A 24396-nucleotide genomic window follows, 5' to 3' on the forward strand; every position below is an offset into this window, starting at 1 on the left:
AACGCGGCTCCCCTCCGTGTCTCGGGGTCTGCGCATCCACGGCAAGCCCTAGGCAAACGCTCAGGCTTGGAACTCCGAAATTGCATTCGCCTCTAGTGAAACAAGAAACAGCAAGGTGATAGCTACTCTTGACTGCAAGTAGAAAGTGGCCAAACACTTTTGAAACTGAGTCATCTCAGTGACAACCAGAACACCTAGATAAGACTGATGGTTCAAGGCCAGCAGAAGAGCACCACGAAGTACTTAAATCACTCTGAGATGTTGAATGCCGCCATTGGATGCTACTGCAACGTACTCTGGATTCCTGCTGAGGAGCAACAGCCAAGAACCAGAACTGCAGACCTTACAGGGACTGCACCCACACAGCTCCCAACCTGATGGTTACTGGTACGGTTGGGCACTGTTTGGCTTATTCTATACACGCGGTCAAAGCAATTTTAATTGCAAGCACAGCACACGGGTACAGAAAGTGCCAGGATGATCAGTTCCAAAAACTAGTTCATTTCATTCCAGGGAGACAACCCCTCTTACATCACAATTTAAATCAAGAACTTCGGGGATGTAATTTTCCCTATCAACTGGAAAATAAAATTGAGTGGTTTTCCCTTGCTGGGCAACAACGAACCTTTCAGTCAGATTTGGTCTCCAAACAACGAGGTGGTTATAGCAACCACAGCCATGTCAGCAGTTTCCTGATCCACAGGAGGGCACCTCCAGCCCCGCTGAGACAGCCATGCACACCCGGGCTGTGCAGCCCTGGCTCTGCTTGTCCCCTCAGCCTGCTAGTGCTACAAAACTGAGCTGGAGCGCACTCACAGCAGCCGTAAATGCACAGATCCTCTTTCACCTTATTGCCCACTAGCAGCAAAACAAGGCTGAGAAAAGGAAATTCCTCTTCTCCTAAAACAAAGGCGTTTAGTGATTCAAAGGTTAGGAAAGGCTCCCCCTTCCCAGCAGTGACAATTCAAGGCCCATTCTGGGCCAGTGCAGACAGACACCAGAACTCACCTGATGTGTTCAAGCCGGCATAAAGAGATACTGGTCCTTAGAACAAAACGGGACATAACCAACACCAGACTCTTCTACAAACAAAACTTTATTTCATATTTCCATCCTCACATACACAACCCCGAGAAGGAGAGCGAGCTGCTTCCAAAAGGGGTGTCTGACACACCCCCAGCTGTCCTCTCGGAGACACCAAATACCCCAAGAGACAAATTCCGCCACCCTGTAAAGGAGTTATCGGGTATTTGACCTGCAATCATGGAGAGATTTTTACTTCAGCATAACTCAAAAAAGTTTCAGTGAGAAGCTGCAAACTTCGAACTGAGTCAAGGACGGGCGCAGAGCTCTCTGCAGACCCCTGTTGTATCCCAACACTGACCGCACCATGCCTCTACAGGCTAGACACCTCCGTCCAAGCGAAACGGCTCCGGCGGGCAGGAACCAAACTCGCCCGGCCATGCTCTGCGATGGGGCCTTGACCCCACGGCACGGGCCGGGCACCCGGGCACAGCGAGTAAAGACCGGGAAAAGTCAATCCAGGGACAAGGAACGTGCCCCGCCCGACCCGGGCCCCGCTCCCGCCCCGCCCCGCCTGACGTCACCGCGCCAGCCCGGTGCTGATTGGCGGAGAGCGCCGCCGAGCGCCCCGCCCTTCCCCTGGCTGCCCCGCCCGTGCCCCCGCTCTGCGCAGGCGCGCGCGAGCACGCACGCACGCACGCACGGGAGCCGCGGCCGCCCGCCCTCCCCCGCCCGCCCGGCTGTGACACCGCCGCCGCCGCCGCCGCCGCCGCGCCCCGCTCGCCCTGTGCTGCCCGCGCCGCGGCACGCGCCGCCCGAGGCACACGCTCGCCGCGCCAGGCTCCGCGCAGCTCCTGGCGCCGAGGGCGAAAACGCGCCCCGGCCCCGCGCTCCGAGACTTTTGTCCCCTAGGTGAGCGGCGCGGGGGGCGGGGGGCAGGGTAGGCCCCGGCGCGGGCTCTGTTTGTGTGCGGGGGGGGCGGCTGCTCAACGGTCGCTGAGGGCAGCGGCGGGAACGGCGCGCGCGGCGCTGAGGGCAGCGGCGGGAACGGCGCTGAGGCGCCGAGCGGGGCAGCGCCCTGGCTCCCGGCTCTGCCCTTCGCCGCCCGCCCCGGCCGCTGGCTCCTAGCTCGGCTCGGTTCGGTTCGGAGCGGGGGGGTCGGCTTTTGTTCTCCGTCACCTTGGCGGCTCTTCCGCTTCGCCCCGGGCGGCGCGGGGAGGCCGGGGAAAAGCGCCCCCCAGCCCCGCGGTGCTCGGTGCTGGCTGTGGTGTTGGGCCCTGCGGTCGCCGCTTCCCGTCTCGCTCCATGGATCGATCCCTGTGCAGGGGCCTCCGGAGGTACGCGGGCTTTGGCATGGGCTGAGCGCTGCTGCGCCGGCCTCGGGCGGGCTGCTGAGCTCCGCTAGCGCCCCATCCTCGGCTCAGCGGGCCCGCTGCTCTCTGCAACTGCGTACGGCCGCGGCAACCTGGCTGTAAGGGCTGCCCCAGCTCTGCCGAGCTCACCTTTCTGCGCTTCCCTTTCCCTCTGCCGTAACCCGGGCTGCTCTGCTTGCGCACGGAGTGATACCGCAGAACTTGCTAGCACCCCTTATTCTGCAGAGCTGGATGCCTTGAGTAGATCTTTTCTAAGCTGTTCTGTTTTTCACCTGAGTTCAGCTCACTGGGTTCTTGGGCTTCTGCCTCCCCTCACCTCGGAGGTCGCCGCAGTGCCAGTGTGGGTGCCCATGAGCATCTCCACAACAAATCTTTTAAATCCCTTGGGTAGCTGGGTTAGCCTGGGTCTTGAACTTGGTGCCAGGTACCGCGGCATAAAAAGACCATCACGGGAGAGAATGAGACAATAGGAGATTATTGTTTAATTTCGACCAGAAAGTTTTAGTCAATCATATAGATATTGTGGCCTTCCATGCTGGTTTGGCAACTCCTAAGCTCTCTGTGTGTTCAGTTCAGTGTGCAAATGATCTACTTTCATTCAGAAAGAAGTGTAAAGATGCCCAATGTACTTTTGAACAGTTGAGAAATGGGGGAAGTTATCTCAATCCATACCCAAGTTTCTCAATGTAATGTGGTTCTGTTATTGTAGCACTGCAAGACAGTATAGGATTTGTCAGCTTGGATTCTGAGGTGAGAAGTGGTTGCTGATAAACTGGTGTTGATTTATTGTTCAGGAGGCATTCTGCGTCAGTTGTGATTGTGGGTGTGGGTACAGGGCCACATGAAAGCTTGTCAGTCTTAAGGATTCCTTCTTCTTGTGGACCCTGGTTTGTTGGATGTCAGAAACGTAGTCTTGGTTAGCAGTTGGAAGTGTTCTTAGAATACTCTGCTTGGCAGATGTGGGCTTGCTGTGTGAAATTATGATCTGTATCTGATGATTTTTCATTAGGAGTGTAAAATCTTTTGTGTGAAAACTGGCTTCAACTGAAGAGAAAACCAAAAGTCCATCATCCACGTAGCCGCTGATGTCCATATGAATGTTTTCCTTTATGGAACTGAGGATTCAAATGAAGCATCTATTTTCACATTTAAGATTATTTCAGAGCACTGAAAATACAGTGAGGAACCACTGTACCTTAAGGCACAGGGTTGGATTTGAGTCTTGTGCTGTGGTAGGTACAGTCCTGGATGTCACTGCTTTTGAGAGCATTTAACAAATAAAGAACTGTGCTGCAACTCAAATAACACGGAAAGGTGAATATGTGAGACTAGCAGATGTATCTGACACGACACTGGGAGAAAGATGCTGGACCTGGTCTGGGATGATGACACACAGGTGGAGTGGCTTCCCTGGAGCAGGTCAGGTCACTGTTGCTCTTTGGGTGGCTGTTGGCCCTTTGGGACAGCACCAGTGCAAGCTTAATTGCCCAGAGGATGGTCTTTCCCTGTGGCAGCTGTGTGCCCAGGATACAGGGTGCTATTAAACTCCCAGAAAACCCCAGCCACAAACCAAAACTAAACCAACCTCTCAGGAGAGCTTGATTTGAAAGAGCTGTGTGCTGTGCCTTTGGGCTCAGCCAGTTCAGAATGTAGCACACGGGTAAAGGAGATCACAAAGGGATTCTAATAGAGTACACACGGTTGGTGGCCCTTGTTGCAGATGGAGGATGCTCTATGTGCTGACCTTGCAGAGCATGACAGAGAGATGGAGCTGTCACTAGTGGAGTCTTGTCTGGGACTTTTGATTGCCCTCTGGGGACTTTTTTCCTAGCAGTTTGTGCTACTTTGACATCCCAGGGGGTATCCCTAGCCTCTGCAAGGCTGTGTGTCGGATGTCTGCTGGGCTCTCAGTTTGGATTTTTAGCTTTATTCAGGGTGTGGCTGCTCACACGATGTGTGGCATCTCAGTCGTGCTTATGGACTGCAGGAGCAGGCATCCCCTGTAAGCATTATTTTTAGCTTGTCTACAGTAAGAGACACCGTTTCAATGGGATGATCTGGGTTCAGGAGAAATGTGTCCGAGATTGTGAAAGCTGCTGTCCCCTTCCCTTCTGTTTTCCTTCAGCTCCAGAGGTGTGCAGAGTGGCACAGTGTCCCTTGTGGCTTTGCTTAGTGTGTCTGCTGTGTGGGGGACACCTTCCCCATTTGCACGAACATTTTTCTCAAATTTTTCGTTTTAAGTGGTATATTCCAATCTGATTAATAGCTTGGACAAGAGTTGCAAACTTGGGGATGTACAAACAAGCCATGTTGTTGTAGATTCATATAAAATGATAGCTTGATGTCTGAGTGTCTATAGTTATGGACAAATTGTTCTATGGATGACTTGTTCAGAGGATGAAATTTGCTTGTCAATAAAACAAAACTTCATTTGCTTACAGTTTTTTATTAAAACAACTGATGGGGCCCGCAGCTCCCTTGCAAATCTTAAAAATTTCTCCTGATGGAGGTTATGTCCAGGTGATGATTTCTTCAGCTACTGCCAGAATTCAATTCAGCTTTTTTTTCTCGTTTGTTTGGTTTTTGGGTTTTTTCCCCAAGTAGAATTGATGAAATGTCCAGGCAACTTCACTATTGTTAGTCTGTTTTGAAATAGAAGAAAATGGCTTTGGAATACCTCTTTGGGCACAACCCAAGACTTTGTGCCAAAGTTTGTTCTCTGGATACCTAAATTTGAGGATGTAGGCCACCATTCTGTAGCTCAGTCATGGCCTCGGGTAGCAGTGCTTTGCCACAGATGAGGAGTCATATTTCTGCTTTCTGCAGGGCAAGGAAAATAATAATAATAATAATAATAATAATAATAATAATAATAATAATAATAATAATAATAATAATAATAATAATAATAATAATAATAATAATAACAGTAATAATAGTAATAATAGTAATAGTAATGCTTACATATATTATAGGGGGAAAAAAGCTTTGCTAATGATGGAGCTGCCTATTGAGCATAATGCCAGGGAACATTTCACTCCTTAACATGTAGTAGTCTTCACCACTTGTTCAGAAATAAATTGCTGCTGCCCTCTTGTGCAAACTGATGGATGATGATTTAGGGTTTGGTTTCTTTTTTTTTTTTCATTCAGTTAAAAAAGGGACAAGCACAGCTTAATAGAGTTTTTGTATAAAGACAATTACAGGTTGAATGATTTTACATGACCACACTTGAGTGTGGACATGGGAAATGATTGCAGGTGATTCTCACGTCGTTGAGCACAATTGTCTCTGTGTGGGCTGTACCTCATCCCGTAAGCCCTCAGCAGCTTCAGCCTGTGGCAAAGGCTGGTTCCTTTCTTTGTTTGTCATGGCCATCAGAAGGTGTTAGGTGAATTTCAGGACTGTGCAGCTGTTCTTTGCAGGAAATTAGCTTTTCTGCTTTTGTTTGTTTGCTAATTTTTGCCTGCAAATAACAAATAATTCCTTTCTGTGCCAGTTCTCTCATTGTTTTTGTTTTCTTGGAAGAAATCCTGCCTGTAGGCTGAAGTTATTGTTACGAGCTTGAGTCACACCAGTTGAAGATGCAAGGAGTATTTCACTGGTACTTGTGCGTGTTCTGTACTTTTGGAATTGGGTTCCTCACCCCTGAGTCTTGTCATGGGTAGAAAGAGATTCCGTGTTGCATTGTGCCTTTCAGCTTAGAGTATACTGCAGAATATTTTGTGTGGCTCCCGATTCTCTTTGGTTGAGAAAAGTGTTGGAAACTCCAGTGTGCCTTCCTGGTAACAGGAAGTGGAGATAGTGGATAAGGTGGAAATTAAATCTTGGTGGTGAGTTGTTATGTCAGCTGGATGTAGGTAGGAGTGCCTGTGGATGAGCTGCAGCTGGATGGGTGTTCCTGTTACCCTGCCCGTGTGGCTTATGGTTTTTGGCCATTGTGCATGGTGGAGAGATTTTTTAACAGTACAATTGCACCATGAAGAAGCCAGCAGATGAGTATGGTTTCTGGTGATTGCCACCTCAGTGCTCGGGTCTCAGACTAACAGCAATATTTTCTTTCTGGCTGGTGTGTATACATGAGTGCCTCAAGCCATAAATTCTCATTTCTCAGTGGCTTTCCAGGCTGATCTAAGAATGTGGCTCATTACATTCAGCTCAGAAGGGCACTCAGAGTCTTTCTTAGTCTGTTATTTACTGGCTTTTGGGTGTGTACTGATGGAAACTGGAAACTGCTGTTATAGAGTATTGATATCGATGGGGCTTCCCTTGGTGCCTGGTAAGCCAGGGAGATAGCAGGAGTTCTTTGTAAATTTGGCCTGTTAAATTGTTGATGCTCGTGCCCTGACTTTTGGCTTAAATTTCACTGGTGTCTTTACCAAACCCCTTGGGCTGCTAAGGCTTGGGTCCTTGACTTTAGGGAGGTGGTATTCTAATCGGGACACGTGGAGATTTTAATCTTTTGAAAACCTGTTTTCATGGCACTCACACTGCTAGCAAGGAGTACCTCTGGTTTTATTTCACTGCCTTTTAATGACCTGGGAGACTGAACATTAAGTTCATTAAGGCTCTGCTGTCCCTACTGAGATCTTTGAAGAAATAATGGAAGGAAGTAATACTGAGACAGGTGAAGAACTGTACTGAGACATCCTCTAAAGTTACATGATGGGGTCATGTAAATCAGTGGTGCTGTCTCTTGAAATATGGAAGAGGTGCACAGTGAGGAAATAGGACAGCCTCCAATGAAGAGGAGATGTAGTATTATGTCACAGATTATTATGTTTTGTACCCAGAGACGTTTTTCAGTGTTCGCTGAGGTATGCCAGCAGTTTGTTAACAAGTATACTTGGCTTATTGCTGTATTCATAAGGACGTGTGGTGGCTATCATCTGCTTTTTAACAGGTTCTTTAAAAAAATCCTAATGAGGTTCCATCTTTGTGTATTCTCCCAGGTGCTCATGGTGGAGATCCTGTCACCAGTTTTGTGTTCATCACCTGCTTGTGAGGCAGGGGAACAAAAAAAAAGGATAGTCTCACATGTAAAAACAGAGATGTCCTTCTTTTAAGGCTGCTTTCTAAGTGGAATTTCCTAGTGCATGCCGTTGCTGTAGTGTGAGCTGTGTTGGGAAGATCCTCAAATTGCTCATATTTTGTTTTTTTCCTTTGCTCCTGCTTTGACCATGCATAGGGCTCAAATCTTTGATGTCCTTTGGTATTTTGACATTTGGCTTTGTGTTTTATAAGCATAATTACTTCCTCTGGGGCTTCCTGTGAGGCCAAACTAATACTGTGTTCCAGAGTTTTGTTGAGTTGTACCAAAAGGTTTATTTAAAAACCCTGTATTGCCATAGGGATTTGGATAACCCTGTCATAAGTTTGCTGATTTCTTATCTCCAGGCTCAAGGCTTATGTTTCAGGTTTTGCCTTCTGCGTTACCTGCACGTTTTTGAGACTGTTGTTTCAGGTGTGATTCCTGACTAACTGCATTTGGGAGCATTTCTTGGTATTGTCTTGTGGCTTGGATTGCTGGCTTGAAATAATTTTGGTTGTCCCTGAAGTGTAAACTATTTGAGCCAATCACGTGGGTTTTTCCTTCAGAGTTCCATTGCGATGCAGGATCTGAGATTTTTTTGGCATTGTTCCTGTGTGTGTTCTGCCTTCATTAGAGGCCCTTCTTAAGCTGAGGTTAATCTCCCAGTTTTACTTCATATTCTTTATGTGCCGTCTGGCTGTAATTGCAAACAGTCTTTTGTTTGGTCATTGGTTTAGATTGATGGGTCAAGGTTATTTTGGTGAAATCTTGCTCTATGATTATTTCCCTAGCTGAAAACTTGGATTTTTAACTTGATCTTCTTTGCCTGTTGCCTTGCATACACATTAATTTTTGGAGAGAGAGAAAGTAGATGAAGCATCTGTGTGAGACCTGGAGGGAATTTCATGATCACAGACAGTGGTAGCCTAAAGCAGAAGTAGCATGCTGGGTATTGGCAAACCATCAAAAAGTGTTTCAGGATACTGAGGATTATTTTCTGACATGGATGATCTGCAGGACAGTATAGATAGCTAGGAGTGTGTAGCAGGTTGAAGCAGGTGACCCCAGGAAGCCCTTTCCAACTGAGATGATTCTGACAAAAGTGAAATGCAGTTAGGGTGGACAAGTAGTGCCTGAGACTTGGGTCATCTCTGAGGCACTAAGGTTTCCCTTCCCTGTCTCCATGGAATGTGAATCCAGCCCACATGGTTACTTCGTATTGGTGCTCCCCTCTTCACCTTACAGACGTGTCAGTAACCTTTTGAAGCAGAGGCACCAGCTGCCCTAAGAAAGTGTAATCCTGTTTGCTTTGCAGGGCTGTTGAACTGTGTTCTTTAAATATTCATCAGCCAGAGGTATAGAAAAATTGTGCAAGAGATTTGTAACAGTTTTTGCTCGTTTGTTTCAGGGTGTGTTTTTATTGTTTTCAGAGCACCTGTTCTATAAGGGACTTTGTATCCACTGTTCCCTCTTCATCAAAGTGATAAATGACTGAAATTTTCTTATTTACTCAAGAGAGGTGGGAGAGGATGTCCTGAACTGATTATTTTCTAGTGAATTAAGGCCCTGTATGCATAATTGTTTCAATTCTAATATCAATGTTTATCCTTTTATGGGGAAGTTGTGATACATAGGGATGGCTTCAAACTAACGGGAATATTTGCAATTGCAGCGTGTGACACTGAGTACCAAAGAAATGGTGATGGAGAAGCCAAGTCCCCTGCTCGTAGGGCGGGAGTTCGTGAGACAGTACTACACGCTGCTAAACAAAGCTCCTGACTTCTTGCACAGGTAACATTTGCGCTGGCTTGCTCGAGTAGAGAGAAATACTCTGTATTCTTGCCACTCTGGGTGACACTGAGATCATAGAAGTAATTCATGACAATTGTATTTCATATTTACTGTACAAGGGTGGACAATAAAGGTGCATATTAGCATCAGGACCTCATGGCATCACCCTCAAGGCAAAGCATGCTCCTAAATAAAAACACAGAATGATATGATATTTTTTTCTATTAATGTAAATGTCCTGAAAATATAAAGCATTTGCCACATGCTTCATAAGCCAGCAGTAACAGTCCAAATCAAATCAGACTATTCTAGGCTGGAAATGGAATTTCTAGGTGGAAATGGAATGAAAGTGCCAAAGGATCTCTGAAATGTCGAAAATATTGGAAGCGAGTGTAAGTATTTAAATATCAAACCCACGAGCTGGGGCTGGCCGAGGCTGTGAAAAGAACAGGGTTCAGAGGAGTGGCAGGAGGGTTGCACCTCGCTGGGCTGATCCTCTGTCAGAGGCAGGGGATCCTGAGGGCGAGGAGCCTTCCAGCCAAAATGGCCACTTTCCCTAAAGGACGCAAGCCAAAGGTTGAGGCTGATATAGGAGTTTGCTAATCCTTCTCGGGCAAACTGAACTGCTGAATATTGAGTTTATTTGCTCCTGTATTCTCGGAGCCTCTTGAATCTGGGAAAATTCGTGAAGCATTGAGCTCTACAACTTTAAGCTAAAACATTTTTTTGGATTTGGTTCTAATTTTTCACTTCTGTGACTTGTACATCTCTTTGCTTGCAGGTTTTATGGCAGGAATTCTTCTTATGTTCATGGAGGACTGGATGCCAGTGGGAAACCACAAGAAGCAGTGTATGGTCAAGCTGTGAGTATTAAAATTTGTCTTGTAATCTTCATTAATGTTCAGAATAAATCAAGGTTTTTTCTTTGGTTTTCTTCCCTGCTGAGTAATGGATTGTGATACTGCTTCCTGTTCAAAGATAGATAGGATTTTGTTAGCTTGAGGGTTATTGTTTGCTTATTTCTGCTTTCATGGGCAGTTGTGTTTGATTCTTCAACTTTGCATCTGGGCTGCAGAAAATATCTTTAGGATGGGAAACAAAATCGAGAGGACCTGATAGATTTGGGCTATAAATGTATCTTGTTTCAGTTAGAAGTAGTTCCTGAGGAAAGGACTGATCTTTGTGAATTTCATGAAATTCTGGTGCGATTGGATTTTTGTTCAAGTGGAGCATAACTATCTGAAGAAATGAATGGAGTGAACTGAGGATTGCTTGGTTGTACTGCATTATCAGAATTGTCTGTCACCTAGGACATCTCTGCATGTGGCAGCTACATCTTTGAGTGGTGTGGCTTTTTGTCCAGGGCAGGCCTGGTGTCTTCTCCCTCCACGGGCAGCATCTCATTTGCAGCACAAAAATGTTGGCAGTGCAAATGTTCCCTACTCCTGTGATGTTTGCTACTTCCACGATGTGTAAAGGGTTGGTTTTGGGGATGGTAGTTTTTGTTGTTGGGTAAATGTGGAGGTTTTCTTTATTTTTGTAACACAAGCTAAATCCTGTCCCTTTCACAGGCCCTTAAAAAAATTAAAGCCGTAAAATAGGTCATGGATTTTAAAACAACTGGAAAACTTGGATAGCAAGTCATATCCTGTTTGACTACTCTGAGAAATACTTGAATACCAGTGAAAAATTTCAGCTGAAAAGTGAAGTGAGAAAAGTGAAGAAAGACTGTTCTCAGAGAAAGACACTTCTTGGTTCCTGTATTTATCCTTTGAGTGCTCTTTGGGGCTAGTTGAGACTCGGGTAGGTGAAAGGTGTAAAGCTCAGAACAGAGGTCACTGCAGCTAAAATGTATCTGTCTCCTTGTAGGAGATACACAAGAAGGTGATGTCCCTGCAGTTCAGTGAGTGCCACACCAAGATCCGGCACGTGGATGCTCACGCCACTCTGAGCGACGGGGTGGTCGTGCAAGTCATGGGAGAGCTGTCAAACAACGGGCAGCCCATGAGGAAGTTCATGCAGACGTTTGTGCTTGCTCCAGAAGTAAGTATATGCAAGATGGTGTCAAACTTCAAGTGAAGATGGAAAAAAACTGACCTTACCTGTAGCTACAGTTTGACATATTGGGACAAAAAATAGGATCTGGCTTTAAAACTTGGTTGGGAGGGTATCATTAAATGTGTCACAGTGTGTGAGTGCAGAGAAACTAGTGTGTTGGACCCGTCCTGAGCTGTTTTGTTTCCTTGGACTTGAAGTGTTGGGGCAGTAGTACAAAGAAAATTGAAGTCTGCATTTGGGAGCTGCCAGTGGCACAAATAATTTTTTTAAATAATAAGGTTCAGCTCTGTAGATCAAATCTCTGCTGTAGTTGTGTAGTTTCAAGTCTAATGGCAAATGTGAGTATGGGTTGCACAGGCTTGAATGTAGCTCTTGGTGAGAGCAGAACTGTGCACAGGTAAAAGGTGTTGTGTGTTCTTTCTACTTCTTTCCCCCTGCTGTATCATGAACTGTTGTGTGGTTGGAGATTAATGTTTTAGGTTCATGTCGAATTTCTTCTTTGTGTGCTTCCCTGCACAATGCTGTAAGCGTACAGCCGCCCTGTGGAAGGTCAGGGTTTTTATTGTAAAGTTTTTGTAGTAGGGAAAAATGAAATTCCTCAATGAAACTGATGGGCTGTGCGCTTAGTTAAAACCTATGGTTGCTGTGACTCAGAAAAATTAGCAGATTTTATTCTGCTTGAAACTTCCTTTTTCAGTTGGGCAGAAGCTACTGTTCAATTCTTTGCTTAGAGAGAAAGAAAATAACTGAGAAGGTAACTTTAGTGCCATAGTCCTATTGCAAAATGTCAGTGTGTACCCCAAAACTTAGGTCAGTAGTCTGTCCTTTTGTTGCCTGCTGATACTCCATGTATGCTAAACACTGCATGTTCCTCTTTTACAGGGATCTGTTCCAAACAAGTTCTATGTCCATAATGATATCTTCAGATATGAAGATGAAGTATTTGGGGATTCAGAGGGAGAACTTGATGAAGGTGAGAAGGACTGCATGTCTAGGGTTTGTCATTACTGTTCCTCTCTCCTGTGTTGCCTTCTCATGGGGCACAGGGCTGTTGTTACTCAAGCTCTGCTGGTTTACAGCATTCTGGAGAATGAAGGTCCTGTAGTAGTGCTGTGTTCCCTGAAGGGCTGAACTGGCTCACAGAGGATGAGGCTTGACAGAGAATGGAAGCAGTGAGCAACAGGACTCCTGCTGCCTTAGCTGCAGCAGGCACACTTGTGTTCTGTGATCAGTCAAATTCGTGCACAATTTGAAGAAAAAGTCTAACTGGCTTTAAAATATGAAACAATTCACTTTCACATCATCATCATGATACTCAGTGATTCATTGCTACTTGAGGGCTGAATTGGACCTGAGTTGGGTTTTTTCCCCCTCTGTTCAATGAGGCAGAGCAAATCAGAGTTTAGCCAGAACGAATGTACATGTGTTCACTGGATGGTTTCTGGAATTTGTTCATCTTGAGTCTGTGGAAGAGGGCATTTTAGGCAATCATCCTTGTATTTGAGGTTCATCTTCTTAGTCTGAGGCACTGAGATTTATGAGGTAATAGTGCAATCTTTCTCTTTCACTGCCACCATATGAAAAGCACCTGCTGCTTTAAAAGATCCTCAAAACCTCCTCCCAGAACCTCCTAGCAGTAATATGTCTCTGGCTTCCTCTTCTTTGTGAAAATCATAAGCAGCCAAGCCTCTTGACTGAATGGCAGGCTCTTCCATCTTTTTTTGCAGCTAATTTTACCATGTTTTGTTGATTAAGCTTTATTTTGATTGCTACTAATTTAATATGCTTTTATTGTAACTGCTTATGTACACTTGTGGAGATCTATAAGAGATTACAAGTTTTTTTAATTGTGTCAGAGTCTGAGGAAGAGGTGGAAGAAGAGCAGGAGGAAAGACAACCATCACCTGAACCTGTGCAAGAGAATGCAAGCAGTACTTACTATGAGAACCATCCTGTAACGTAAGAAGTCCTTTTTATTATATTAACTTGCTTTTTTAATAAACATGACAGACAGAATAGCTTTGGCTTTAGGTTCTGGATGTAATTTAACAGGTAGTTTAGGAAAATGCGCTTAGTTTGATAGGGATCTGTGTTAATATTACATTATTTTGAGACATTGCTTCTTTATTGAAGAGAGGAAATGGATATTTTTTAATGTTTGTCACTTATTTTCACTTCTGGTCTGAAAAGTGAGATGAAAAGGGAGCGACCCACGTGTACCTACAGACTTAATGGAATCTTTGTAATTCAGACTTTGAACAGTGTGTCTGGTATGGTGTTACATGTCACAGGTGCATTAACAAAAGGCTGGTGGAGCATAGAATAGTTTGGGTTGGAAGGCACCTTTCAGAGGTCATCTAGGCCAGTCCCCTGCACTGAGCAGGGACATCCTGATGTGTTACTCAAATTTGGATAGCACTTGGAACTGAGAGAAACGCGTACTTTTTGGGAGGCTGCTGTACGGCTGTATTGGAAGAATAGGTCTCTGTCCTGAGTGTCTGCACATCTCAACAAGATTAAAGAAACAAAATATTTATGATTTTGCAAGAAAAATACAAAAATCAACCAAATAATGCCCACGAACACAAAGAAACAAAAAATACCAAGCCCTGTGCTTTAACTGAAACATAGCAGTGGCATAATGAGGGCCAGAACCAACTTTCTGGCTCTCCTGTGAAAAACCATGTATGACATTACTAGACAATACCTGCTGAGTGCATCAGGGATAGTACTAAACAAAAGTCACTTAATGCTTCTCATAAGAAATCTGATGGAAAAGTGGAATCTGCTGGAATTCTGGTAGTGGCTTGCTCAAGATAATGCAGCAAGTTTTGGATGCCTGAAAGCATGAAGTCAGGTCTTGCTTTGGGGTTACTGTGTCATTTGGAAAGAGGCTATAAAGGCATTGTTCATCACAGAGTCACTTGGGCAGATGGTGACCTGTGGCAGGAATTGTGCAGACTGATGGTAAGGTAGAATTTTGGGGTGGCTGAAGAGAGAAGATATTCAGATCCCCTACCTTTCAACCACACAGAGCAAAGAAGTAAGTGGGACTCACAGCTGCTTTGGTAAGGAAGCTGTGTAGTGTTTTGGTAAAGAAACAGTAAGTTTCATTCCAGAATTGGTTTTGATTATGTGTGTAGGTTAATCATCTGTTGGTCCTCACTGTGTTTGTATTCTTTTAGAAGCAGCAGTTGTTGAGTTGAGCACCTCTTCTCCAGGGTTAAAAGGCTGTGTGATTGTCTGCAGAGAACTGTAGGACATGTTTTTGCTTCAGCAGAAGTAAAATCTGGTTTTGTATCCAGCACAGGAGTGCAGCTTCACTTCTCACTGTATTGTATAGGTACAAGCCACGTTGTAGCAAATGGAGACACAACAATCTTTTTCATAGCAGAGCTGTTGCCATAGCACAGCTTACAAAAGGTGGTAAAGTGCAAAGCAATTGATAAGCTCATAAAATGCATTTGACTTTTGTAGCAATGGGATAGAGGAGGCACTGGAAGAATCTTCTCATGAACCTGAGCCAGAATTGGAATCTGAAACAAAAGCTGAGGAGCTGAAAGCTGAAGTAGAAGAAAAGACCCTTGAGGAGCTAGAAGAGAAATCTCCATCTCCACCTCCTGTAGAACCTGTTTCACTACCGCAAGAACCACCAAAGGTTAGTTACAAGTCGTATCTGTGCTACTAAGTGCAGATGGAAACCAGATTGGCCTTTAAACTTCGCCTTTTTGGGTGGCTGAACTGGTACCTCTCTGTAGTGTCATGCTGAATGAACAGCTAGTCTTGGACCTAGGCTTGACCTTGGAACTTGTAAAAATGCAAAGTTTCACTAAAAAAGGGAAAAATGGTATTTTTAAGTGCTGCTCATCACCTACCGTAGATTTTAAGCTCTTGTAAAGTGTGTGTGTAGATATATGCACGTGTAGACATTTTTAAATGTGCAGTTAACAGGTTAAGAAAACACCTGTAGCTACCACTACTAGAAATCTCATACAATGGGAACCGCTGCTCTTTCCTTGAAAAGAAATGGAACACGCTGATGCTTGCAAAATTGCTGCAGCATAGGTTCAAAATCAATCTGGGGGCATTGACTGTCTCCTTAGAGGCAGGATGCCTAATCTTAAAAACCAGAGTGCACACTGTACATCCTCTGGTGTGGTTACCCCTGAGAGCTTGCAAAGTGCTGGGAGCAGCCAGGGAGAGCTGGAGCGAGGTCATTTTCTAGCTCCAGTGCGTCTCCTGTATTTTTTTTCCAATCCTTATTCTCTTCTCCATTTTTGATCGTAACTTCAGGCATATTCTTTCTTTCTTGGTGCGAAAGACACTTAACGCTGCAGAGTTTTCAGTCCTAGGTTTGGTTACCTTGTGGAAAGCAGTGATCTGGGAATGCTGAGGGCTCTGGGTTCACTCGAGTAGCAGTAGTGGGCACGCTTGTTCCGTGCCATTGGAATCCACGGGCAGCTGGAACTGCAAACCCTTCTGTACCTCCACTGTAATGCTTGCACAGCCATTATTTAATAGTCAGATATGAATCAAAAGCGTACTTTTAGCAGATGAGTTTCCCTGTAGGAATGTCAGTGGTTTGCCATGATTAGTAGCCTAGGTTTGTTGCATTTCCTGCAGGCTTTCTCTTGGGCTTCAGTGACCAGTAAAAACCTGCCTCCTAGTGGTACTGTTTCTTCCTCTGGAATTCCACCCCATGTTAAAGCACCAGTCTCACAGGTAACCCATCTGTGAACACCTTGGATTGTCTCATTACTTCTGCAAACTGCTTCAGTTTTTTAAATTAACAGATCTACTTGTTTGACTTAAATTGCACAAAATAATTGTGTCTTAAATGTTAATGCACTCACCTCCTTGTCGCAAGTAAAGGCACGAACATGTAACTGGTGTGACTTTGGGTGATGGTAATGTTAAAATCTGTTCTTGTGGAAACAGGAAATCACGCCTGGTTTTTTACCTAACTTAGTGGCATATGGTTTGGTTTAAAGGGGAAACACCAATTCCCCAGAAGATGTGACTTTTCTGAAGTGTCTTTGGAAAAGGCGTTGGTGGAAGTGGCCCAGCAGTAAAAAGAGAGTGCACAAATTCTGAGGTGCAAGGTTGCCTTGTAAGGCTAACATCCACAAGACTATGCTGGATTTCATTATCCATGGATAATTGGCTTGTCACAGAACCCTGTACCAACTTATGACTGTGTGAGGAATGGAAGGATTCACATTTCCTTGCCAGGACAATGCTATCTTCCCATTCCTAGGTTGACTGGGTGAGGAGGGAAGAGATCAAGTTTGACCCGGTAGCAGCTCATGTCCTGCTCATGCCAAGGTGGTGTGAGACATTCTGAGACTCTCAATTCAGCTTCCTCCACCTGTGGAAAAGTGCTCAAACCAGAAAATGTGTCTTTTACCCCCATGCATTGATAGGGTGTGCAAAATGCTGTATCTTGAGTTGCTCCTGCTTCCAAAAGGCTGCAGTTTTCAGTAGAATAGCTGGGTTGGTGAAGCTCTTGTTCTTGCACTGGTTTCTTCTCAATTTTGTGGTAACAGAGAGATCCCTGTGTAGGACTTGGCTTCAGCCAAATGCATGTTAAAAAAGAAAAGGGAAGAAAAAGAGAAAAATGAAAGTAAACTAACTTAAACAAACCCCAACACCTTACATGGTGTTGCTTCTGGTCTGCTGGGACTATCATGGACATCCAATCAAGGCTATGTAATGAGTTGGGAAGTCTGTCTTGATCAGCTTAAACAGGACTTTGAACACTTAAGTGGTATTTAACCTCTAAAAACTGTGGGTTTTCTAGTGCAGGATAGATTTTCATTGCACAAAACCAAAACTGATTTTTGTTTGCCACAGAGAGGGTGGATGAATTTAAAATTATCTGCCCAAGAGAGCAGGAGATAGCTTGGAGATGTCTCCTAAAACTCTTCTGTGTTGCCTCTGTTGCTTGTCGTGCTTTGTGCCTTTTGATTTCTTTTGCTCTAACTTTGTGTTTTAAGTAATGGTGTGTGGATGTTTCTGAACAATACTGACAGGGCAGTAATTTCAACTCTCAGCTCTTCTGTAGCCAGTCAATTCTGAGCTCCTTTTCTTGAACATATTTTAGACATAGTGTGTAGAAATCTGGTAGAAAAGGCATCTGAACAAGTAGCAGCTTTTTCCTGCTCTTGTGCCATCCTCTGGTGCCAGACACTGTGCATGTAAACAAAGACAGAAGATGCCCTGGTGGGTGGGTGGTGGCTCCTTTGAGATGCTGTTCTAGCTGGTGTCAGTGATGTTACAAAGAAATAACTGCCCTGCTCATTCTTTCTCTGCATCACTCCAGTCCCCCCCTCTTCTATACAGTTCCTGTAGTATTAACTCCTCAAAGAACTGCACACATACTGTTCTGGATAGAAAAGGGTTCAGGGCTGTTTCCTTACAGCTGTGGTATGAAACAGGTCAGCATTTCTTGCTCTTTTTCTAGTTGTAGATGATTAGAAATCAACTTGCCTACATCAATAAACTGGGACTTTTCCTTATGGCATTTGCAGTTATTTTTATCTCCCATTTGTTTTACTTCATTGTTTGTCATAGGGCTGCAGAGGAGCAGGGGTAGGCAGGGCCTGATTCTTGTCTTTTGGGATGAGTTCCTTTCCCTCCCCACAAGAGCTCCTGAACAGAAGAGACAATGCCACCTTTTCCTTAATGGTTGTCAAAGCTCTGCCAGGCTGTGGCATACTTGGCTCCTGTGGTAATTTGGGTCTCTTGAACTCCTTACTCAGTGCCCTTCCATCCACTCTGTGCCTGCTGGGACATGCTGCTGCTAGGGCTTTAAATGGCAGCCCTGGTCTCTGGAGTCTTGTGCTGCTGCCAATTGTGGCAGTGTTTTGGGGAGCACAGTTCTGTACAGGGGCTTCCTCTTGAGGTACTGAGGCAGCCTTTTCCTGTAAAAAGGATGGTACTCCTTAGAAAACAGCCAGGCATATCAGCTGTTTGTGTGCTGGGTGAGAAGTTGAGGAAGCACAGAGCAGGCAGGTACAAGGTCACTGTTATTTGGGGTTTAACAGCAGCACATCAGTGACTTAGCAGGTCTGGGAATGACGAAGGGGGGATAAGCCTGATAGCTAGCAGTATCTAAGAAATGGGGGTCGGAAGGTACCAAGTTTTGCTTTTGAGCTGTAATTTATGATGTGCTCGAGATGTGTGGGTGAAAGATGGCAAGGAGCTCCAGTGACTCAGGAAATACAACAGAACAAGATTTAGCAGGAAGGCTGATTTTCCAAGCTCCTTCTCGGAACTGAAAAAGTGACCCTAGAAGTGCTGTGGGGACAGGCTAATGCTCAGCTGCATAGAGCACAAGTCATAGGAGGGCTAAGATGTTCATTTGGTGTGTAATACTTGCATGTAAAATCCAGTCTTTTTTCCCTGGGAAGTACTGTCTCTGGAGCCACCAGTTGTCCTGAGTCCTTAAAGAAAAATAAGGGAGATGTTTAATATAAACTGCTTCTCCCCAGCAGTCTGGGCCTATAGGTGTTCACCTTTTGTGTTATCTTACTTGCAGCCTACTTGTGTATTTCTGTGCTCCTAAGGATAATTTTGTTTTTCTAAGACAAGAACCCAGCACACTAACAGCTGCTTAACTGTTGTACAGAAAATGCCATTTAAAAAATCTTGGGAATCGCTTCAGTGACCAGCAGTCACTGAATAAAGTTTTTATTGCATTATTTCTCATAGAGCAAGTTTTCTGCTTGCAAAAAATTGGAATGGGTGCTCTAGTACCTGAATTTGCAGGGTGTACTTTAAGCATCATGGTCAAGACATGAGCAAAGTCAGGAAATACTACACTTCTGAGGGCTTTTGTTCTCCTCTTTCTTTTTGATAGTTTCCATATAGTTGTTTGGCACGGGAGGAAAATAATTCCTCGGGGATTTGGCAGAACATGTGATTTGCCCATCTCTTTGTGTTCATCTTGGACTGCCTCCTAGTCCATGAAGTTTGAGCTTGGCTTGAGGAAGCTTTATGGTCTCTAGGATTTAAGTCAGGCTGAGGGATTTGTGAATAGCAGAATGTTGGGGTCTCAATGCCTGGTCAAACATGGAAAATTTGCCTTAGCCATGTTTTGGGGAGATGCTCTGATTGAGAGATATTTGCTTTGCAACTTCTAACAGTTATAAATGAATACTGCAGTCCTGGATTGGTACAGAGGAATTTAGACAGGTGAAAAAACCACTCCCAAACACATTGACATTGATGTCAATCTTGCAGAGTTTGTTTTGTGCATGCCACTTACCCATGTCTTGTGTGGTGGGGGTTTTTGTTTTGGTGAGTTTGGGGGTTTGGGTTTTTGTTGTTTTTTTTTTTTTTTTTTTTTACCTGGCCAGTGTTAAATAACACATGTTCTCTTCTTTTAGCCAAGAGTGGAAACTAAACCTGAAGCTCAGTCTCAGCCTCCTCGCGTTCGTGAGCAGCGTCCCAGGGAAAGACCGGGATTTCCACCACGAGGACCTCGGCCAGGTAACGTGGGGGAGCTTGTGTCTGCTCGGAGGGGTTAATGAGAGGTGTCTTCTGTGCCTGTGTTGTGTTTGGCTGGCCATGAACTGCCTCTGCCTGCTGCCTTCAACTGGAAATGGGGGAATCTGATTTGGAGTCCAGGCTGGCTGGAGAGAATGTGCTTGTTGCTGCCCCTAGGTGTGTTCATCCAGATTTACACACGTCTTTTAACCTCAGTGCTCCTGCCTTCCTCTCTGTGTTGACAGTAGGAAGGGGAGACATGGAGCAGAACGAGTCGGATAATCGCCGCATAATTCGCTATCCAGACAGCCACCAGCTCTTTGTTGGGAACTTGCCACACGATATTGATGAGAGTGAGCTGAAAGAGTTCTTCATGAGTAAGTAATGATTCCAGCTGCAGGGACTAGGATGGAAAACTGTGTTAAAAAGTCACGTAACACTGACTTGGACTACCTGGGTAAGCTTTTACACAGTGCCACACTACAGATGTCTGGAATGAGCAGAGGGTAGAACCGGCACTGCGGGTTTCGATAAAGTCTCTCTTCCCTTGTCTTTCTCCAGGCTTTGGCAATGTGGTAGAACTTCGCATCAATACTAAGGGAGTGGGAGGAAAGCTGCCTAATTTTGGTTTCGTGGTATTTGATGATTCTGAGCCGGTCCAGCGAATTTTAGTTGCAAAAGTAAGTATTGCCATTGGGTACTGACTATCCCCTTCCAGGGACGGACCAAAAGCCCTAAACCACGAGTATTGTGGGCCATCCTAGTTTACATTGCCATTGGCTCCTGGCATTCAAAACACAGCTGAAAGAAAAACAGTTTTGGCATAGCCTTTCTGTCGGGAGTGCTGCGTAGCTTCAAAAGCTGTGCCAGCGTTCCTCAAACTGCATCATGTGCAATTTGAGTTTTTTACCTCAAATACTCCACACAGAGCTCAGAACTTGAGTTTAGAGATCCTTTAGCTGGAAGTGGAACAGGTAGCCTTTTGAAGGGCATCCCATGGATCTCCGAGTGCTGCACCCTGGGGTTGAGGGGGACAGCAGAGTTATTTGCAGTTTTGCTTTGAGGAACTGGAGGGGAGGAAGCAGCAGTTTTCATTTCTGCGATGTGGGAGTGAGACCTAGTACAGCAATTCTTCAGGAGCTTCAACCTTGAAGTGGAAAGACTAAAGCTGGCAGTGAAGAGGTTAAAGTGCTGCTTTTTCTTGGGACCAACACTTCAGTTCCGCCTGCCCAAGCGAATGTAGGAACGGTGTTGTGTAGGGCTGCAGGGAGCCCTCAGCAGGGCACGTTACCTTGGCGTTGGTGAAGGGGGCTGGGGCGCAGGCAGCGCGGAGCTGCCGTGCGCTCGTTCGGAGCGCCGCGGTGACTAACGTGTGCCCCGACTGCTTTTCCCCAAGCCCATCATGTTCCGCGGGGAGGTGCGCCTGAACGTGGAGGAGAAGAAGACGCGGGCCGCCCGCGAGCGAGAGACGCGCGGCGGCGAGGAGCGCAGGGAGCTGCGCCGCAGCGAGAGGGGCCCGGGCGGGCCCCGCGGCATCGTGGGCGGCGGCATGATGCGCGAGCGGGACGGGAGAGGGCCCCCGCCGCGGGGCGGCATGGCACAGAAACTGGGCTCTGCGCGGGGCAGCGCGCAGATGGAGGGCCGCTTCACCGCACAGCGCCGCTGAGAGCCCCGCGGCCGCTGCGGCTGCGGCGCCGGTAACCATCGTGTTTGCATTCTTGTTCTTTTTTTTTAGCTTTGGAATGTGACACAGCCCTTCTGATCGTTTCTTTGATGTGAAAACATCCTTTGGTTTCCGGTTTAAATTGAGGTGGACGTTTTTTCCCCAGTTTCACAACAGGAGTCACACTCTTAATTTATAAATGTATACTTGGAGAATTGAGGACTAAAAATAAAGAAAAAAGAAAAAGAAAACAAAAGACCAGTTAACTATCTGCAACAGAAGCTGAACTAAAGGACATGCCCAGTAGAATTCAGGTCCTTTCAGTCAAAAACCCTCTGCTGCACATTTGGTGTAAGTGTTACCGTTTCTGCCTACTACTGTTGGAAACACAAATAGTGCAATTTGTGCAATTGGAGAAGCTTGCCTTTTTTATTTTTCCTTCTTAGAACACTTGGCTCCAGACAAACTTGTGTTTACGCACTCATCTAAATGCACTAATGGGTCCTCTGAACTCATTTATACTGACAGCTGCAGGAGGCACCGGAGGGAAAACCTTCATCCTCTTACTCAGACAGAATAGCTTGGGGAACGATGCGGGCATCTGCTCTGCTTGCTGTGACCAACCTCTGTACACACACAAACCTTAATATGACTACACCTCTGTTCCAGAAGGAATGCAGTTAGCCGTAACCAGAACCCAGAGTTTCCAAGTCATAGCCCTGAGTACGCAACAGGTTTGATAGCTCACGTCAGATTTTTCTATCTGCCCCTCTTCAGTGCAGGGATGGCTGCTCAACACACTCCTCCTTCCCCTTCCCCTTCGAGAAGCGTTGTACAGTGAAACTTGTCTTGACTGTATTTGAGTTCTCTGGTAATGTAATTAGCATGATGGTGCCTTCTATGAATACATCATTCCAGTCTTGCTGGTGATTTTGTACAGTATAGTGTATGAAGTACTGTGCTGCAAAGCCAAGCGGCTGCAAAGCATTTAAAGGAAATAATTGGAAAATTGTATTAAAAAAATTGCAGTATCTTTCAATGAGTAAACGTTGCTAAAATGATCATCCACCTTGCTCTTCAATTAACAAGTTCGCCTGGTTTTTTTGCAGTGGGGGGGGAAGGGAGGATGAAGGCATCCAAGTAGTCTCCAGGTTGTCTCTTTAATCAGTGTCAGAGTTAAAGAAAGTGGAGTTCTGATCTCTCTTGGACCTGAATTTCAGAAGTCAGTCCAGGATGGTGGGCGCTTCTGGCCAGCTCGTAATGGGTAGACCTAAGCATCCTTTGTGAAGGTGAGCTTATCAAACGGGGATACTGCAATTTTCAGAGAACTAAACAGCAGCTCTTAAGTTCCTGCATTTTCCAGTTGCACTTTTTAAAAACTTGTACTCATTTTGCACATACCTCTCAGCTGCAGTTGGCACTGCTGTGGCTCTGGGCCGGCGGATCCTGTGGTGCGGCTCTCCTGGAGAGGTGTGTTCTGGACCATGTCCCGGAGCGTGCTGCGTTCCCGGCGCCACTGCAGCAGGCGGGGCCGTGCCGGGAGCACAGGGGTTTGTGCACAAGTGCCACCGCTACAGCTGCTGCTGAGCATGGAAGACTTCAGATTGTGGAAGGCAAAAGCAGGGAGGGCGTCCTGGATTATACAATCATTTGCTGGTTTGGAGTAACGTGGAAGATTTTGCACATCTTTTCTGATGCTTGCTAGGCAAGGGCAAGTGGCATCTGTCTGTTCTCTCCCAGACTTGAGGTCTTCTGTGTTCTGTGGTAAGTCTTGCACTATTTTCATACACTTTTTTTTCTGGGACACATTTCTGCCAATTGGCATTTTCATATTTCAGTTTTTTTGTTGAAGGTCTTGCAATTTCAGCTGTTACCTGGAAATCTGTAGTACTTGAACTGCTTGCCACACAGCTCCACTCCTTAGGTTTGAAGCCCTCGGACAAATTGCTGTCATCAGTTAGCAGTTTGCCACCAGTGTGGTTTGTGTAGCCTGGAGGTTTGTTTTTTTTCCTTCTGTAGTGCTGTGGTGTTTTGCTGCCACCTAATTCATTTGTATGGCAAATGGCACTGGGAATAATCAACAACAAAAACGGAGTAGTAAAAAGAGCTCCTGAGCCATTTTGCTTTTTGGCTTGCTTCTTGTTTAAGTGACACAAACCCTTGGAACATCATCCAGAGAAGTTTACATGGTGATAGCTCACCTGCTGTACTGTGGACTCACATGTTCTTGACCCTCTGAATAGTAAATGTACCTCTTAGAGCAAAGGAAGGGATTCACTGACCATTACTGTTAGTCGCTGATTTGTGAATGGTGGGAGTATTTTGTCATTACGGTTCTACTTCAACAAACTTGGCTGACCATCTTGACTTTAGTAGGTATTTGAGACAGTGGATTACCATCTTATTGCTGTAACTTGTCAAGCATTATATGCTAGTAGATTCTAGTTTAATTGTTGCAGGTGGAAAGTATTTTTACTTTTGAGTTTCCATTCTGAATGTGTTTTGACTAAACATACCAATAAACTACTGATGTCTGCAGCATTTATCCATGTCCCTAATTCTCTTGCATGCAGGTGGCTGTAGAGCCCTGGCTCACAGTAAAGATTGTAAGAGCATCGTTGCTGACCTGGCCGGTGACAGTGGCAAGCTGCAGCAGCACAGCATCCTGTGCTTTGAAGGGTTTTACTTTGGTGGCCTCTCTCACCTTGGGATGAGTGTGGCCCAGGGAGGATGTCAGCTCCTCTCAGGTGTGTCCCAGCTGGGATTCCTCCACACCCTGCCAGGCTGCAGCATCTGGCTGCGGGATACAGCTTAAATGGTATTGCAGTGGTGCTGGGAGGAATGGGAGCTGAGCGGTCTTGAAAAAAAAAAAAACAGGCTGGAGTTGCTTGATATCCACTTTACTGTCATTGACTCTTGATGGTGCAGAAGTGATTGCCTGATTTCCTGTTTAATTTACTTGTGTT

The 24396-nt window shown here is 45.5% G+C and overlaps 1 protein-coding gene and 1 long non-coding RNA gene across 5 annotated transcripts; one reads left to right on the plus strand and one right to left on the minus strand.

Moving 5' to 3' along the window:
- Window positions 1-1078: 1078 nt before the first annotated feature.
- On the minus strand, window positions 1079-1568 carry LOC130252561 (uncharacterized). The gene is made up of 2 exons (XR_008840381.1): window positions 1385-1568; window positions 1079-1255 (listed from the first exon to the last, which is right to left on the minus strand). It is a non-coding gene; the product is annotated as an uncharacterized LOC130252561 (long non-coding RNA).
- A 133-nt stretch (window positions 1569-1701) lies between these two features.
- Window positions 1702-22494, plus strand: G3BP2 (G3BP stress granule assembly factor 2). 4 transcript variants are annotated; one of them, XM_056490530.1, is made up of 12 exons: window positions 1710-1935; window positions 9101-9219; window positions 10001-10082; window positions 11089-11262; window positions 12160-12250; window positions 13134-13236; window positions 14755-14935; window positions 15901-15999; window positions 19668-19770; window positions 20016-20144; window positions 20329-20447; window positions 21164-22494. In XM_056490530.1, exons 2-12 carry the CDS (start codon window positions 9125-9127, stop codon window positions 21431-21433), a joined length of 1446 nt encoding a protein of 481 aa, XP_056346505.1. In that variant the 5' UTR covers window positions 1710-1935; window positions 9101-9124; the 3' UTR covers window positions 21434-22494. The 4 variants fall into 4 exon arrangements, with proteins under 4 accessions (XP_056346507.1, XP_056346505.1, XP_056346506.1 ...); XM_056490528.1 differs by having other exon boundaries at window positions 1718-1935; window positions 20013-20144; XM_056490532.1 differs by lacking the exon at window positions 15901-15999 and having other exon boundaries at window positions 1702-1935.
- Window positions 22495-24396: the final 1902 nt, after the last annotated feature.

This window comes from Oenanthe melanoleuca, chromosome 4, assembly GCF_029582105.1.
Source record: "Oenanthe melanoleuca isolate GR-GAL-2019-014 chromosome 4, OMel1.0, whole genome shotgun sequence".
NCBI classification, from domain to species: domain Eukaryota; kingdom Metazoa; phylum Chordata; class Aves; order Passeriformes; family Muscicapidae; genus Oenanthe; species Oenanthe melanoleuca.